The sequence below is a fragment of the Piliocolobus tephrosceles genome, chromosome 3 (assembly GCF_002776525.5).
Source record: "Piliocolobus tephrosceles isolate RC106 chromosome 3, ASM277652v3, whole genome shotgun sequence".
Lineage (NCBI taxonomy): Eukaryota > Metazoa > Chordata > Mammalia > Primates > Cercopithecidae > Piliocolobus > Piliocolobus tephrosceles.
In genome coordinates this window covers 138,192,381-138,210,212 of record NC_045436.1, presented here as the reverse complement: position 1 = coordinate 138,210,212, position 17,832 = coordinate 138,192,381, and the positions used below count along the sequence as shown (strand labels likewise).

General features: G+C 38.1%; 1 protein-coding gene across 3 annotated transcripts in view; it reads right to left on the bottom strand.

Moving 5' to 3' along the window:
• The window catches only part of CORIN (corin, serine peptidase), a 209,900-nt gene extending 195,362 nt beyond the window's left edge, over window positions 1-14,538 (bottom strand). For 2 of the 3 annotated variants that reach the window (XM_023224528.3, XM_023224529.3), the window contains exon 1: window positions 14,399-14,537. In XM_023224528.3, coding sequence (XP_023080296.1) covers window positions 14,399-14,519 — 121 coding nt within the window. In that variant the 5' untranslated portion in view covers window positions 14,520-14,537. Of the gene's footprint in view, window positions 1-14,398 lie in introns of all 3 variants that reach the window. The other variant, XM_026455813.1, reaches the window with a different exon arrangement.
• Window positions 14,539-17,832: the final 3,294 nt, after the last annotated feature.

Below are 17,832 nucleotides of genomic sequence, written 5' to 3'. Positions count from 1 at the left end.
GATTCCTTGTAAAGAAGAGATTGGGCACTGTGGTAGGGAGAATAATGCTGCCCCAGAGATGACACATCCCAATACCTAGAACCTGTGAATATTCTGCTTTACATACTTTATGTGGTAAAAGGGATGTTGCAGATGTGATTAAAGTAAGAATTTTGAGATGAAGAGACTATCCTGGATTATTCAGGTGAGCCCAATATAATCACAAGGGTCTTTATAAGTAGAAGAGGGAGATAAGAGAGTATGTGTCAGGGTCATGAACTGTGAGAAAAACTCAACGGACCATTGCTTGTTTTGAAGATGGAAGGAGCCACAAGCCAAGGAATACAGGAAGCCTTAGAAGCTAGAAAAAGCAATAAAATAGATTGTCCCTTAGAGTCTGCAGAAGAAACACCTAAATTTTGCCCAGTGAGACCTATTTTGAACTTCTTAACTCTAAGATAATAAATTTGTGCTATCTTTTTAAGCTACCAAGTTTGTGGTAATTTGTTACAGGAGCAATAGGAAATTAATACAAGCACCTTGCTAAGTTCCCTCACTATAGGCATCAACTGAGTTAACCTTCCAATAATCCTATCAAACAGATAATATAATTAATCATTTTGACAGTTTTAGAGAGATGGAAACTGAAGCTTATGAGAGTGAATTAACTTGCCCAATATTTGAGTTGGGACATGACAAATAGACATATACATATACGCACACACACTTTTCATTTTGGACAAAACATACAGGTTTTAAAAATCAATCATTGTGTGCTTGCAGAATTTATCTTCCTATGATGTGATTTTAAAATTAATTTCTTAGCTTTGTATCTTTAGCCATGTGAAAGACATTTACTTTGCACTTTCTATGTGCCAAGAACTTCATACTTACTCTGCTGAGAACACAACATTTAGTAAGAGGTCTTTACTATCAAGATGTTTATAGATTAGTTGAGGGAGACAGGCATGCAATCTAAAAAATGTTAATATAAACTATGGTACAAGTGCTTTGAGAATGATATGCATAGGACAATGTGGTAGCAAAAAGTAGAGAGATTGTCCTCATTCCATTTGAAAAAGTCAGGAAAGCCTGTTTAGAGAAGAGTATCCTAAATGTGAATCTTAAAAGTTGATTAGGGATTTTCTAGGTTTAAGCAAAGTATTTGTAGGGAGGAGGGTGGCGTGGCAATAGGGAGTGAAATATTTTCTTGATAAAACAAAGGGAAAAACATACGAAAAGGCCCAGAAGCAAGTAATTTAAAAATATGGCTAGCACACAGGAGCCTGGTAAGAGAAAAGGCTGGAAAAGGAAGAGACACCAGAGAGGATAGGTCTTGTACAAGGCTTGGAATTTACCTTGTGATAGAAAATTTTAGAAATATCTTAAATAGGGTGAAACATATTAGAATGATCAGTTTGGCAGCAGGGTGACGTTTAAGAGTTTAGAGGTTAGTTATAAGGTTATTGTAATACTCCAAGTGAGAAAAGAGTAAAGCCTTAGCCAATGCCAAAACCCTAAGGACAAAGGGAACATTGGGAGAAAGCTCCAAAGATGCAAAATCATATGAACATGAGAGAAAGGTCCCTTTGAGGTCTCTGGTTTGAATGATGTAGTAAACAAACATATCCCCAACTGAGTTGGTGTGATATCGTTAGTGCTGTTCATCAAATATTTCCAATTCTCTCTCCTTCTACCGGGGCACAAGCTGAGCACTGCATTCCCTGGCCTCTTGAGTGAGCCTTTGCTTCAAGTCCAAGGCTATAAGCAAAACTAAAAAGTGTTGCTTCTAGGCAGAAGCATTTAATTGCTGATGTAAGAGCCTTCAGAGCTCTGGCACAATCACCACAAAGGTTCAAGATGGTGGCTAGTTCATCAATTTGGTCCCTGAAAGACCTCGATGAGCACAGGCCCCCTGCCATCTTGCAAAGGACATGTAGTATTGTAATAAATTAACTGTGGTTTGTAAATCACCAGTATTGGGGGATTTGTTGTTGTTACATGACAGAGTCTAGCTAATCTTGACTAAAACAATGGATAATAGAGTATGAAAAATAGATTTGTAGGAGCTTGTTGTTGTTGTTGTTGTTGTTGTTACACTTTATTGAATATAAAGGGCCTGTGAAACATTCAATGGGGAGGAAAAAAAGTCCAAATTTGAAGGAATCTGATGATTTCCTCCAGATGCCTCACCAGACTCCCCAACAATGCTGTCCCTCCTTTGTGTTCCCAGAGCACGCACTGGTTATATGGTAGCACATATGCACTCAAGTGGAACTGTCTGTCCCATGCATCTATACATCAATCCCCAAGCAGAACACCTAGCACCAGTGTAGGGCTCCATACATATTTGTTGAACGTATGAATGATGAATGAACTAATGGAAATGGCTGACATTGCCAAGAGGGGTATCAGTGTAAAGTGAGAAGAGAGCTGAGGACAGACACCTGCCATTTAATGGACAGCTAGAGAAAGGTTAGCATAAGGAAACTGAGAAACAGCAGCCAGAGAGACTGAAGGACAATCAGAGGTGACAATACGAAGGCATAGTTGAAGAGCATAATGAGATGAATGTAGTAGTCTACACTGAGGAAGATCATATGTGCATAGCACATCTGGGGAGAAGAAAGTATTGCTGGCACCAACTAACAGTGAACATTCTTACCATGAACTGATGTACACAGACACAGAGAGAAACACAGGTTCTTCATTTCAAAGTCTTGCTCAAATACACGTTGGTTTCCAATGAAGCACATTGGATAAAAAGACACTGGTGGGCTTGCTAAGTATAGATAGAGGAGTATGAAAAGAAGTGAAAGAGAGGATCAGAATGGGACTGATAGAGGTATAGGAATCATCTGGGGTGGTTCTTGTTAGAATGCAAATTCAGCAGGTTTGGAGTGGGGGCTGAGATTCTGGATTCTGCATTTTACACAAATTTCCAAGTGATGCTGATGCCGCTATTCCATGGGCCACACTTGAGAGCAAGGCTTTAGACTACCATTTCAAAAAGCTTTAGACATAATATATAACTTTGGGCCTCAGTAGTTAAAGAAAAATAATTCTCATGCTTGAGGATCCTCTGTTGGTGAATTTACAACAGAAAGCCAGATTTACTCAAAGAATTTGAAGTCTTAAGTAACGTGGAGTCAGGTCATGAAAGATCATAGATAATCTTAAATTTTGGGTGTGAAGAAATAAAGAATTTGGGAGATTTTCTATTTTTAAGTGATACTGAGAATATATTATAAGTTAGGAAGTTAAGATTCTTTTACCTCCAAATTCTTGTAAAAGCCACAAACTGCTGAGAAATTTGCTAAGAGAAAACTATATTTAAGTTCAATGATCTCCAGCTCATCTAGCATTTTTGAGGAGAAAGGTCATTTCTAAAGAGAAATATTTTTATTGAATTCAAGAAAAATGAACAGTTTATTAAACTTCCTATACTCTACATCCACTATAATTTTTCTTTTTTCCTCATTTCATTAAAAAATTAAGAAGCCATACATACATTTTTCCATCATATTAAGAAAACTAGAAATGTAATTTTAAGCTATTTTTCATAAGCTTATGGCTAAAATAAATTTATTTTAGATATATATGGATGAAGGAAATGAGCAGATGAATATTTAAAACCAAGTCTTCAACAGGCTGAGAAAGAAAGTCAGAAGCATTCTAATGAGAGTTTTTGGAATAAAACTTGGGTGAATAAATTGAGATGAAGAATAGTTTGAAAAAACTAATTTCAGACTATACCCCATACATTTATAGGACTCCCTGCCACATACTCAGCTGTAACCGTTTTTCCATACAGCTGCCAATGACACCTTCTAAAGCTAAAACCCTTTCTCCATACAGCTGCCAATGACACCTTTTGGAAGTCCCAACCAAGATAATCATTTCCCAGATCTTGAAAGAGCCTTTTTTTCCCCCCGATGTTTTCTTCTAGGAGTTTTATGGTTTCCAGTTTTATGTTTTAGTCTTTAATCCATTTTGACTTGATTTTGGTATGATGGTATAAGATAAGGGTCCAATTTCATCCTTTTGGATGTGGATATGCAATTTTCCTAATACCATTTGTCAAAGAGACTGTTCTTTCCCCCTCGTATACTATTCACACCTTTGTTGAAGATCCGATGATCATATATATGTGGATTTGTTTCTGGGCTCTATATTCTGTTCCATTGGTCTATATATCTGTTTCTATTCTAGTGCTATGCTGCTTTGATTACTGTAGCCTTGTAATATAGTTAGAAATCAGTACATTTGATGCCTCTATCTTTGTCCTTTCTGCTCAAAATCTCTTTGGGTATTTGGGATCTTTTGTGGCTCCAGATGAATTTTAGGATTGTTTCATCTGAAAAATGCCACTGGGATTTAGCTAGGGAATGCATTGAATCTATAAATCACTCTGGGTAGTATGGACATTTTAACAATATTAATTCCTTCAGTCAGTGAACATTAAATGTCTTTTCATTTATTTCTGTCTGATTTAATTTCTTTTATCAGTATTTTATGGTTTTCAGTGTAAAAGTATTTCCCTTCCTTGGTTAGGTTTATTCCTAAGTACTTATTCTTGTTAATCCTATTAACAAAGATTTCTTAGACATGACATCAAAAGCACTGGCAACAAAGAAATAAAAAAGACAAGCAGTGTTACATCAAACTGAAAACTTCTGCACAGCAAAACAGAGGTTGAGTAGACGTAAAAGCTGAGAGAAATTATTTGTAAACCACATATTTGATCAAGAGTTAATATTCAAAATATATAAAAATAAGAAACTCACAAATCAATAGCAAAAAAGAAAAGGTAGCCTGATTTTTTTTAACAGGCAAAGGATCTGAATAGACATTTCTCCAAAGAAGACACATACTCATAGCCAGTAAGTATATGAGATGGTGCTTAACATCACTAGTCATTAGCGAAATGCAAATCAAAATGATAAAGAGATGTCACATCATGGTTGTTATGATGGCTATTATCAAAAACAAAAGATAACAAATTAGTAGGAATGTAAATTGGTGCAGCCACTATGGAAAACAGAATGGAAGGTCCTTCAAAAAAATTAAAAATAGAACTATTGTATGATCCAGCAATCCCTCTTCTGGGTATACATCCAAAGAATTGAAATCAGGATCTCCTATCTGCACTCCCATGTTCTGTGCAGCATTATTCACAATAGCCAAGACATGGAAGCAGCCTAAATGTCCACTGACAGATGAATAAATGTTAAAAATGTGGCATACACACAATAGTATATCATTTGGCTTTCAACAAGAAGACAATCTTATCATCTGTGGCAACATGGATGAACCTAGGGGACATTATGCTAACGACAAACACTACATGATCACACTTATATGAGAAATCTAAAATAGACTCATAGAAGCAGAAAGTATAATCGCGATTACCAGAGGGGAAGAGGAAATGAGGTGATATCCAAGGGTATAAAGTTTCAGTAATGCAAGATAAATAAGTTCTAGAGATGACTATACAGCATAGTGACTATGGTTAATACTTCTTTGTGTACTTAAACATTTGTTAAGAGGGCAGATCTTATGCAAAATGTTCTAATCATGGAAAAAAATAATAAAGATATGAGGAAAGTTTTGGAGGTGATGGATATGTTTATTGCAGAAATTGTGGTGATGGTTTCACAGGTATATACTTGTTTCCAAATTCATCAGGTTGTGATACATTAAATATGTGCAGCTTTTTTTATGTCAGTTATACCTCATTAAAATGGTTTAATGAATGAATAAATAAACAAATAAATAAATAAATGCTACAACTAGACCCTATCACTCTCTTATATCAACATCCTCATTGTGGATTTCATGTTTAAAGTACTACTTACTCCCTAGGGAATCCTCCCTCTTCTCAGCCCAGGTTCTGTTCCTGTCATAAGTTCTCTTAGCACCTTGTCTCTTCCCACATAGCAGGAACCTCTGTTGTAATTAATTAATAAAGTGATCATTTGTTTAATGCCTTCCTCTCTCACTGTGGAGTCCCTGAGGGTAGACTTCATTCACTGCTGTGCCCAATACCTATAGCACACTGTGTTGCATATAGCAGACACTCAATACATATTTGTTAAAGGAGCGAACAGTATTACATCATAGCTAATTTTGTTTCTTTTAAATGTTTCTCAACATATCAAAATAATTTTATTTTAAATGTTGCAAGATGTATATTTATAATATGTTATGATGTAATATATAATATAATTATAATATGTAATATTGTGAATTTATAATATATTAAGTAATATATACATATGTATATGTACACATATATACACACACACATATCCCACGTTTTCTTTCTCTTTTTGTTTTTTTTTTTTTGAGACAGAGTCTCGCTCTGTCACCCAGGTTGGAGTGCAGTGACACGATCTCAGCTCACTGCCAGCTCCGCCTCCCAGGTTCACACCATTCTCCTGCCCCAGCCTACCGAGTAGCTGGGACTACAGGCGCCCGCCACCACATCCGGTTAATTTTTTGTATTTTTTTTTTCAGTAGAGATGGGGTTTCACCATGTTATCCAGGATGGTCTTGATCTCCTGACCTCATGATCCACTCGCCTCAGCCTCCCAAAGTGCTGGGATTACAGGAGTGAGCCACCGCGCCCAGCCCCAAAGTTTTCTTGATCCACCTAGGAACCACCACAATTCTCAGAATCCATGTCTTTGTTACTGTGAATAGTGCTGCCATGAGTGTGTGTCTTTTTGGTGGAATTATTTATTTTCTTTTGGATATATCCCCAGTTATGAGACTGCTGGGTCAAATGGTAGTTCTATTTTAAGGTCTTTGAGAAATCTCAAAAGATTTTTCCACAGTGACTGAAGTAATTTACATTTCCACCAATAGCATATAAATGTTCCCTTTTCTCAACAGCATCTGTTATTTTTTGACTTTTTCATAAGAGCCATTCTGACTGGTGTGAGGATGGTATCTCACTGTGGTTTTGATTTGTACTTCTCTGATTATTAGTGATGTTGAGCATTTTTTCATGTTTGTTGGACACTTGTATGCTTATTTTGAGAAGCATCTGTTTATGTATTTTGCCCACTTTATAATGAGGTTATTGGTTTTCTGCATCTTGAATTCCTAAAAGAATGATTTTGAAGATGCATGGGAAAACCCCCACTTCCTAAAGTTTGCCTACATATAAACAAAATAGCATTTAGGAGCAGCTACATAAGTGATACAAAATTCCGCTCTTGGTATATACCCAGGAGAAATGAAAACGTATGTCCCCACAAAAACATACACGTAAATGTTCATAGAAGGATTATTGATAATAGCCAAAAGGTGGGAATAACCCAAATGTCTATCAATTGACAAATGGATAAATAAACTATGGTATATCCATACAATGAAATATTGTTCAGCCATTAAAAGGAATAAAGTATTAATATGTGCTACAATGTGAGTAAACCTTAAACACATATGCCAACGGAAAGAAACCAGTCACAAAATACCACATATGGTAATACAAAATGTCTAGAATAGGGACATCTATAGTGAAAGAAAACAGATTAGTGGCTGCTTGGGGCTAAGGGTGAGGAGATCGGGAGAGATTGGGTAGTAGCTAAAGGGTACAGAGTTTTATCTTGAGATGACAAAAATGTCCTAAAACAGACTGCAGTGATGGTTACATTTATCTATGAATATACTAAAAACTGCTGAACTGTAGATTTTAAATGGTTGGATCGAATGGTATATGATATTAATAAGAATAAATTATTAATTAACTAATAATTAATAAAATTAAAAAGAATAACCCATTTAAAGCAAAACATTCCTCCTTTGCCCTCTGCTCAGAGGCCTCTAAGCACAGATGTATTTAAATGTACTTACATTTTATATTAGCATTAGATCCTGAGAATGAAAGGAAGTGTTCCTCAAAGCGTGTGAGCCAATGAACATAGTGTCATGACAAACAGACTTTTTAAAATGACAGTGGTATAGCTGAGGAAGCTCTTACCAGACAGATCTGTCCAGAGATAATAACTATAAACTCTGGACAAAACACAAAAAGACAACTACTGAAGGGCCACTGGAGAGGCAGGAGAAGCAGGCCAGGTCTGTAGGGTGCTGACTCTTAGAAGACGAGAGCGGCAGAGATGAGTTTCAGGACGGTTTACTGTCTTAGCCTGAGATCAGACCACAGGTGACACCACAGAGCAAGAAGCGACTAAAACTCCCACAGAAAACCCTCAGTCTTCCTGGGCTGGGGCACTCATTCTGTCTTCCTCTTACTTGGTCACCCTCTGACCTCTGGCATCTGTGAAAGCCAGCATTTCTGGGTTCCTTTCCTTCTCTAGTCTTCCTGTATCTCTTTTTCCCTCCTGTTTGCCCCTTAAACACTAGCGTCCTCCAGAGCATTGCCCTCAGCTTCCAATTGATGCATTTTCTCTTCAGAGTTCATCGACTCGTGCTGCTTCAACTGCCACTGAGACTGCCGCATGCATGGCAGACCTCCCTTCTCAATCTCCCCGCTGGATCCCCTAGCTTCAGTCCTGCGCCAATGACTTGGAAGTTAAATTTTAAAGTCAGTGCTGCTCTGTCACAGAAGCCAAACATCATATTTGGTCACGATTTCTCTTGAAATTCCTTAGGAAAGCAGCATGTTGGATTTCTCATTTTTCTCCATTTCTTGACCTGCTTTCACTGTTGAATTCAACTATGATTCCATTGTACTTGGTTGTCCCATAAGAATCTCTAATACACAAATCAACCTTCCAATCTTTCTTTCATCTGCCTGTATCAGGTTCCTGCAACTTTACTTCCTATGTTAATGGGTAGCATCAAAACTAACCTGGTTAGACATAGGAGGCAGAGCAAGAGGCCTGATAGAAGTCTATAGCACTTGTCCCTCACCCCAAAGGAACACCAAATTTTAACAATTAATTACACAAAAAAGTCACTAACACAAGAACCAAAAATCAGGTGAGCAATCACAGTACCTGCTTTTAACTTCATATCCCTGAAGAAGACATTAAAGAGGGCAAGACAGATAGTCTTGAATGCCGACACCATCCTCTCCCATCCCCCAGCAGTAGCCATGCAGCTTGGAGAATGTGGACACTTGGGAAAGGCAGAGTGCAGTGATTATGAGGCTTTGCATTGAACTCAGTGCTGCCCTGTCACAGCAGAAAGCAGAGGCAACACTTGGATAGGCCCTGGCCAAAGGGTAATTGCCCATCACAGTGGTGAGCTTGAGTTCCAGCAAGCCTCACCACTGCAGGCTGGAGTGCTCTGGGACTTTAAGTGAACTTGAGCGACAGCCTAGGCCACAAGGATTGTAATTCCTAGGCCAGCCCTAGCGCTGAGCTGGGTTCAGAGCCGATGGACTGGGAGACACGTGACCTACAGAGTCACAAGCTGGGGTGGCTAAGGGAGTGCTTGTGCCACCTCTCCTTCATCCTCCAGCAGTGGGTGTGTGGCACGGAGAAATCGGTGTGCTTGGTAAAGGGAGAGCACAGCAACTGGGGGACTTTACATTGAACTCAGTGCTGGTCTGTCACAGCAGAGACCTGGTAGGATTCAGCACTTGCTGACCAAAGAGCCCCATGGCCCTGAATATCCAACAGCAATACCCAGGTTGTATGCGGTGAGCCTTGGGCTCTGAAATGTGCTGGCTTCAGATGTGACCTTGCACATTCCTAGCTGTGGTGGCTATGGTGAAAGACTCTTTCTATTTGAGAAAAGCAGGGAGAAAAGTAAAGGGGACTCTATCTGGCACCTTAGATGCCTGGTTGGCCTCGGTAGGGAAGGGCACCAACCAGGCTTTTGGGGTCCCTGAGTCTAGGCTTAAGCTCTTGGTTAGTTAGCATTTCTGGACCTGCCCTGGGCCAGAGAGGAGTCCACTGTCCTGAAGAGTGAGTCCCAGGCCTGGAAGCATGCATCATAAACCGACTGAAGGGCCTTTAAGTGAAACATCAGTGGTAGCCTGGCAAAAGCCCCCATGGGTTGGTGGTGGTGGTGGCCACAGGGAGAGGCTCCTTGGCCAATGGAAATGGGAGGGAAGAGAGGGAAGATTGGGAAGGGCTTTGTCTCATGGTTTGAGTACTAGCTTAGCTGCAGTAGAATAGAACACCAGCTGAAGTTCTAAGCTTTTTCACTTCAATCCGTGGTTCCAAGACAGCATCTCTGGACCCACCTGGGGCCTGGGGAAGCTCACTGCCCTGAAGGGAGGGACACAAACCTGGCTGGCTTTGCCACCTGCTGATTGTAGACTCTAAGGCTTTGAGTGAACTTAGATGGTAGCCAAGTAGTGGTTATAGCAGGCCTTGGGTGAGACTCAGTGCTGTGCTGGCTTCCAGTCTGAACCAGCACAGTCCCAGTAGTAGCAGCCAGGGGTATGCTTGTGTTCCTGCCCCTAGTTCCAGAAGGCTCAGCACAGGGAGAGAGAGAGAGAGACTCTGTTTGTTTGGGAGAAGGTAAGGGAAGAGAATGAGAGTCTCAGCCTGGCAATTCAGAGAATTCTTTCAGACTTTATCCGGCACCCCCAAGGCAGTACCTTTCTCTATAAGTCTTCAAGAATTGCAGCATTGTAAAGTCTCAGGCCCAAGTCCCTTAGAAGACCCAAAACACCTTCCCAAGAAGAATGGACACAAATGGGCCCAGATTTCACATTAATTTAACCAAAGTAGTAAAAGATCTTTATAATGAAAACTAAAAACTGATGAAAAAAAATTGAAGAGGACACCAAAAACATGGAAAGATATTTGATGTTCATGGATTGGAAGAATCAATATTGTTAACATTTCCATAGTACTCAAAGCAATCTGCAGATTCCATGCAATCTCTATTCAAATCCCAAAGACATTCTTCATAGAAATAGAAAAAACAATTCTGTGGATTGTTTTTTATATGGAACCACAAAAGACCCAGTATAGCCAAAGCTATCCTATGCCAAAAGAATGAAACTGGGGAATCACATTTCCTGACTTCAAATAATACTACAGAGCTATAGTCACCAAAACAGCATGATACTGGCATACAAACAGACACAGACTGATGGAACAGAATAGAGAACCCAGAAACAAATTCACACACCTATAGAGATCTCATTTTCTATAAAGATGCCAAGAACACACAGGTGGGAAAGGACAGTCTCTTCAATAAATGGTGCTTAAAAAACTGGATATCCACATGCAGAAGAATAAAACTAGACCCCTATCTCTTACTATATTCAAAAATCAAATCAAAATGGATTAAAGACTTAAATATAAGACTTCAAACTATGAAAGTGCTAAAAGAAAACATTGGGGAAACTCTTCAGGACATTGGTCTGAGCAAAAATTTCTTGAGTCATACCACACAAGCACAGGCAACCAAAGCAAAAATGAATAGCTGGGATCACATCAAGTTAAAAAGCTCCTGCACAGCAAAGGAGACAATCAACAAAGTGAAGAGACAACACACATAATGGGAGAAAATATTTTCAAACTACCCACCTGATGAGAGATTCATAATCAAAATTTACAAGGAGCTCAAACGACTTTATTTTAAAAAGTTGAATAATCCAACTTAAAAATGGGCAAAAGATTTGAACAGACATTTCTCAAAATAAGGCATACAAATGGCAAACAGGCATATGAAAAGGGGCTCAATATTACTGACCATCAGAGAAATGCAAATCAAAACTACAATGAGATATTGCTTCACCCCAGTTAAAATGGTTTATATCCAAAAGACAGGCAATAATAACAAATGCTGGTGAGGATATGACGAAAAGGGAACCCTCGTACACTGTTGATGGGAATGTAAATTAGTACAATCCCTATAAAGAACAGTTTGGAGGTTCCTCAAAGAAACTAAAATTGAGCTATCATAGAATCCAGCAATTCCACTGCTGGGTGTATGCCCAAAAGAAAGGAAATCTGTGCATCAAAGAGACATCTGCATTCCCATGTTTTTTGCAGCACTGATCACACTGGTCAATATTTGGAAGCAACCTAAATGTCCATCAACAGATGATTGGCTAAAGAAAATATGGTGCATATACACAATGGAGTACTATGCAGCCATAAAAAGGATGAGATACTGTCATTTTGCCACAAAATGAATGGAACTGGAGGTTATTATGTTAAGTGAAATAAGTCAGACATAGAAAGACAAACTTCATATGTTCTCACTTATTTTAGGGGCTAAAAATCAAAACAGTTGAACCCAAGGAGACAGAGAATAGATGGATGGTTATCAGAGGCTGAGGCTGTGAAGGATGGTAGGGGGTGGGAAGACGAGTGGGGGTTGTTAAGGGGTACAAAAAATATATATAGTTAGAAAGAATTAATAAGATATCATTTGATTGCACAACAGGTTGACTATAGTAAATAGAAGTTTAAGTGTACATTTACAAACAATAGAGTATAATTGGATTATAAAAATATAATAGATTTTTGGGAGGCTGAGATGGGCAGATCACGAGGTCAGGAGATTGAGACCATCCTGGCTAACACAGTGAAACCCTGTCTCTACTAAAAATACAAAAAAATAGCCAGGCGTGGTGGTGGGCGCCTGTAGTCCCAGCTACTCAGGAGGCTGAGGCAGGAGAATGGCGTGAACCCAGGAGGCAGAGCTTGCAGTGAGCCGAGATTGTGCCACTGCACTCCAGCCTGGACAACAGAGCAAGACTCCATCTCAAAAAAAAATAATAATAATAGAGTATAATTGGATTGTAAAAAATAATAGAGTATAATTGGATTATAAACTAGATTATAATTGGATTATTGTCACATTAAAGTATAAATGCTTGAGGAGATGGAGAGCCCATTTGTCATGATGTGGTTATTGCTTATTACATGCCTATAGGAAATTATGTAACATACCTCATAAATATACACACCCACTATGTACCCACAAACAGTTTTTTTAAAAAACCTGGTTACCCAAACCAGAAATCCAGGAGTCAGACTGGACTCCTCTCTCCCTCATACCAAAATCCAGTTTTGATTTATATTGATTTTAATGCATCCAACACCTTATTTCAAACCCTTATCACCTTTTACTTAGACCAGAGTCAGAGTCCCGAACTAGTCTCCCTGCCTTCATTTCTTTCTGCCTTCAGTACTCTGTAGTATGTCCAGTTCTATTGCCTTTTGCAAATGCAAAATAATCAGAGTTCTCCTTTCTTGGAAAGATCCTCCAGTGGTAATCCACCACCCATAGCAGTGTTTTGTAATCATTTTTATAGCAGATCAATGTTATTTTCAAACAAATATCACATAAAAGCCTAATATCTATAAATAGATATGAGCTGTATTTTACTGTGATTAACTTACTTTGTAAGATCTAAGTGTGTAAGTTCTATAAACCAGTAAGAAAATAATAAGGAGGTTTGGCAAAATTTAAAAATTCAAAATCAATGGCAATGCAATTAGATCAGCATCGTCTTGATATTTATTTCTCTATTTTATTTGATTGCACATATTTTTTAAAATCCTGATTCATATCATTAGGTAGCTACCAGTGATAATAGTTTATTGCTTTTTCCAAAAAGTTCACCTTTCAAACTTAAAGTATCATTCATTTAGAAAAAGATGGCAAGATGTAAATATTAATGAGTTAACCTGTCAGCACATATTACTTGGTTTCTGGTTTTTACTTGGTTAAAAATGTGGTATGCAATATTTAGTTTGAGTGTGTATTTAAGATCTGGTTTTTTTTAAATGAAAGTCAAAGCAAACATTTGTGCAATCCTTAAGTCTCCTCCTTAGAACCTTGTTACCATGGAATAGAGTTTGAAAACCAGTGATCTAAATGCTAAACCCCAAATCCTTTAGTATTTAGTATGAAAATGTAAGATCCTGTTTCATTCGGACGTTATCAGTCTAGCTGCATTTCCCACCACTGCCAAATTTTCGCCCAGTTTTCTAAATCTATGTTCATCTTTCAAGGGGTTATAGTTTTGTACTAGTTATTTTCTCTGCCAAATGTGACTCCGGAACTACTGTCTTCTAATCCAAATTTCTATTAACTTAATTTCAAAGTTAAAACATTAACTCTCCATGATGCTTTCTTTGAATGTGCCCACAGGACCTTGTATACACTTCTATCTTAAACATGTGTTGCCTTGTGTAATAATCATCACTTCCTCTCAACTGTGAGCTCCTAAGAAAGGACTAATTTAACCATCCTGGAGTTCTCAGGAACTTTCAAAGTGCCTGCAACCTAATAATCATTTCTTAAATGTTTTACAATCATAAACTCATTCATTAATATTAATAATAATAACCAGTAGAGTGGTCACAGTAGCTGAAACTGCAGATTTGCATAACGTTGTGAACAGATAATCCTCTCATTGACTGACACTTTAGGTTAAATAGGTACTAAGTAGAAATCACTCTTCTAAATCATGCTAATTTTCACTTTAACTTCATTTTTCTTTAATAATGGCCTCACCCACCAACATAGGAAAGCAGGATCACCAGCAAGAGAACGAGAGCACAGATACATGGAATCAGGACCAGCAATAGGAACCGGAGGAGGTTAGCAGTCGCCAGCTTCTGAGAGCAGCCATTGCCCATGTTATTGTCATCAGCTCTCAAGACCTAAAGTAAAAGAGGAAAGCGTAACATGGTTTTAGTTTTACAATACAAGGTATGAAATTTTAGGTTACAGCTATCCATTTAGAACAGCAGCATTCCAAAAAGATTTTACTGTTTGTGCTTTAGGGTATGAAATGAGCTTAGTCACCAAATCATGCCAATAAATGAACAGATAACTGTACATCTACATTCCAGGAAGAGCAAACTATCTATTTCTGAAACATTTTTCAGAAGTATATGGGCTTTTAACAATATCCCATTTTGCTTTTTTAAAACATATTTGTCAATTTGGTATAATTCCAAAGGGCTATGAATTACCATGGCAAAACCTCACCCTGGACCAAAGCTACGACAGAAGTGAAGATTGCCTAATACAGTGATACAAAATTGGTAAGTAGGTGTAGACAGAATATTATCCAGACTTCATTCTTTTTTGTCTCATTAGTCTAAACAAAATGTGAATGAATCTGGATAAAATAAGTATTTGGTCATTAATAATTCAGCCAGGCTTGCTGTTACTGACCATGCATTTAGTGACAAGTTGAAATATAAGGAGGAGCCTGCCCCGATTGCCAATTAAACGTTAACAACTTTGAGGACATCCTCGGCTGTCCATGCTGCCCCATCCCTTGTGAGAGGATGTCAAAGTGCAAAAATGATGGTTCAGATAAAGTTCTTGTCTTCAAATGCTTCAAATTTTGCTTAGTTCAATCTCTTGCCAGAAACGATATCTGGAAATTCATTTATTACAAATGGCTAGCTTGAAGCAGTGACTTCAGAAAAACATCTGAGATGGTACTAAAAGGGCTTTGAATCACTACAAGAAACTCTCTGGGTCTCCTTAATGAAGGCATTTCTCATGACTCTCTCTGGACTTCTAACTCTGCATTTTCTCCTCTGACAGTTTAGAACTTGAACTGTAACCTCTGTGTAACTATCTCCTGAATCTCTCTTGCATCCTAAACTCCTTTCAGAGTTACACTACATACTTGTAATGCCTGGTGGGTAGTAGCCCCTCTTCTTAACAAGTTCAGAACTAAGATGAGCCTTCTCTCTCTCTCTCTCTATCTTCAAACTAGTTCTTCTCCTGACTTTCATATTTGTATTTACAGAAATTCCTCCATTCCAATATGGAGAGTGGAGTCCAAAGACTCCCCATTTCATTATCCCCCTATGCCATACATCAACAGGTTTTGTTGGTTCTTCCTCTGTAATAAATATCAAACTTTTTTTTAAATGAATGACCTTTGAGAAAGAGCCTTATAATAATCAAGAAATTATTCTGACAGAATGGTCCTGTAATATTCTCAGGACTTCCTGACCAGTATTTGATTATTTCCCATGGATGCAAAGAAAATTTTGAAGGCTTCTTCTGAATTGCAAGGCTTGTGTGATTCCCATTTCTGCTTTACTCCCTCTATCTGGGAATACAGGTTCACTAACCCATATTGCAAGCAGTGCATAATATGATGACAGCTTCTGTAATTTTAAGAATTCTCCATGAGAGACATTATTTGAAATAACTTATGTTGTTAACTTGAGAAGAGCTTCATTTCCTAGGTTAATGTCTTACTGATCCATTTCCTCTGTACCTGGATTAAGCTACCAACCAACATGTTATCATTTACAGTTAATTTACAATTGATCTTCAAGAAGACATAGCACTGGTGCAATATAATATGAGATCTGCAATAGCACATTGATTACAACACCATTATTGGATAGGCAGTGCCCTTTCAAGCTTATATACAACACTTGTCTACAAAAAAAAATCAATCAATAAACAGAAGTGTGGGACTACAGGTCAACAAAGTTAATGGCAGAAACAAGTTGATACTTGTTTATTTTACTTAGTTACTGAACACCTACTAATTATAATAATAATGAAGGATATGACAATAACTTCAAACCACTGTCTCTCAAAAGCTCACAGTCTTGTAGGAGAGATGATATGTACATGAATAACATAACTATATTGCAAGATAGCAAATGATAAGCACCATGACTCTTACAGCTAAAGTGATATAAGAATTCAAAAGATAGAAATATAATTTGCTGGAAGATCACATAAGATATTGTAGAGAGAACAACCCTGAATCAGCCATAATTCTGAGAAAAGTACCCCTGAAAAAGTCTGTTACGAGTTAAAAAAAAATGTTGCAAAGTGTATACAGAGAGGTAAGAAATTATGAAATGTATTTAACTTCTACAACAATGAAGAAGCTTCCTCGCTAAGGTGATCACAGAAGCATTATAGGGATAACCTTGAGTGATGAATTCACAATGGCTCATTGCCATCTGGACTGCTGGAGCCAAATACATCTCATTTAGCATTTATAAGTAAAGAGTCAGCGGAGAAAATGCTAGAGGCCCATTTTAATATCTCATCTAAGTATATATCAAGTACTAGACCTCCAAAAACGATACTCATGATTAGACTAAATATTTTCTTCAGTGACAAGATAATTGATTTTTTTGTTTGTTTGATTTTTGAGATGGAGTCTCATTCTGTCACCCAGACTGGAGTGCAATGGCACAATCTTGGCTCACTGCAACCTCCGCCTCCCAGGTTCATGCAATTCTCCTGCCTCAGCCTCCTGAGTAGCTGGGATTACAGGTGCACACCACCACATCTGGCTAATTTTTTGTGTATTTTTAGTAGAGACAGGGTTTCACTATGTTAACCAGACTGGTCTTGAACTCCTAACCTCGTGATCCACCCACCTCAGCCTCCCAAAGTCCTGGGATTACAGGCGTGAGCCACCATGCCCGGCCAGATAATTGATTGCTTTTTTCAAAGGGAGAGGAGGAAGAAATATGCAGGAGAAATTCAATACTTCAGCACTTTCTTCTTGAATAACTTGCATAACTTTCCTCTTGCACTCATGACTGTTGCAAATGCTACATTATGCACAGGCCCTTCGAGGTTCCTCTGAATACAAGGCAACTCTCAGACTTCACTGTTGAGTAAATGCCAGGTGAAATAAACAACCAGAATCATCCTTAAGCTTTGTTTCCATGGACTCTAAACAATCCTTTCTCCAAATGGCATCCCTCTTCCACAAGCACCTTCCTCAGCCTTGAAATCAAGCTGAGCACAGGCACAGCATTCCATGGCAAGGGTAGGGAACGACGCATCTGATTGGGCCTGCACATATTTGTAAAGCATGTCATTCTTATGTGTTTTTTGTTTTTGTTGTTTTTATTTTTGGTTTTGTTTTTGTTGTTTTTATTTTTGGTTTTGGTTTTGTTTTTTTTTTTTTTTTTTTTTTTTTTTTTTTTTTTTTTTTTT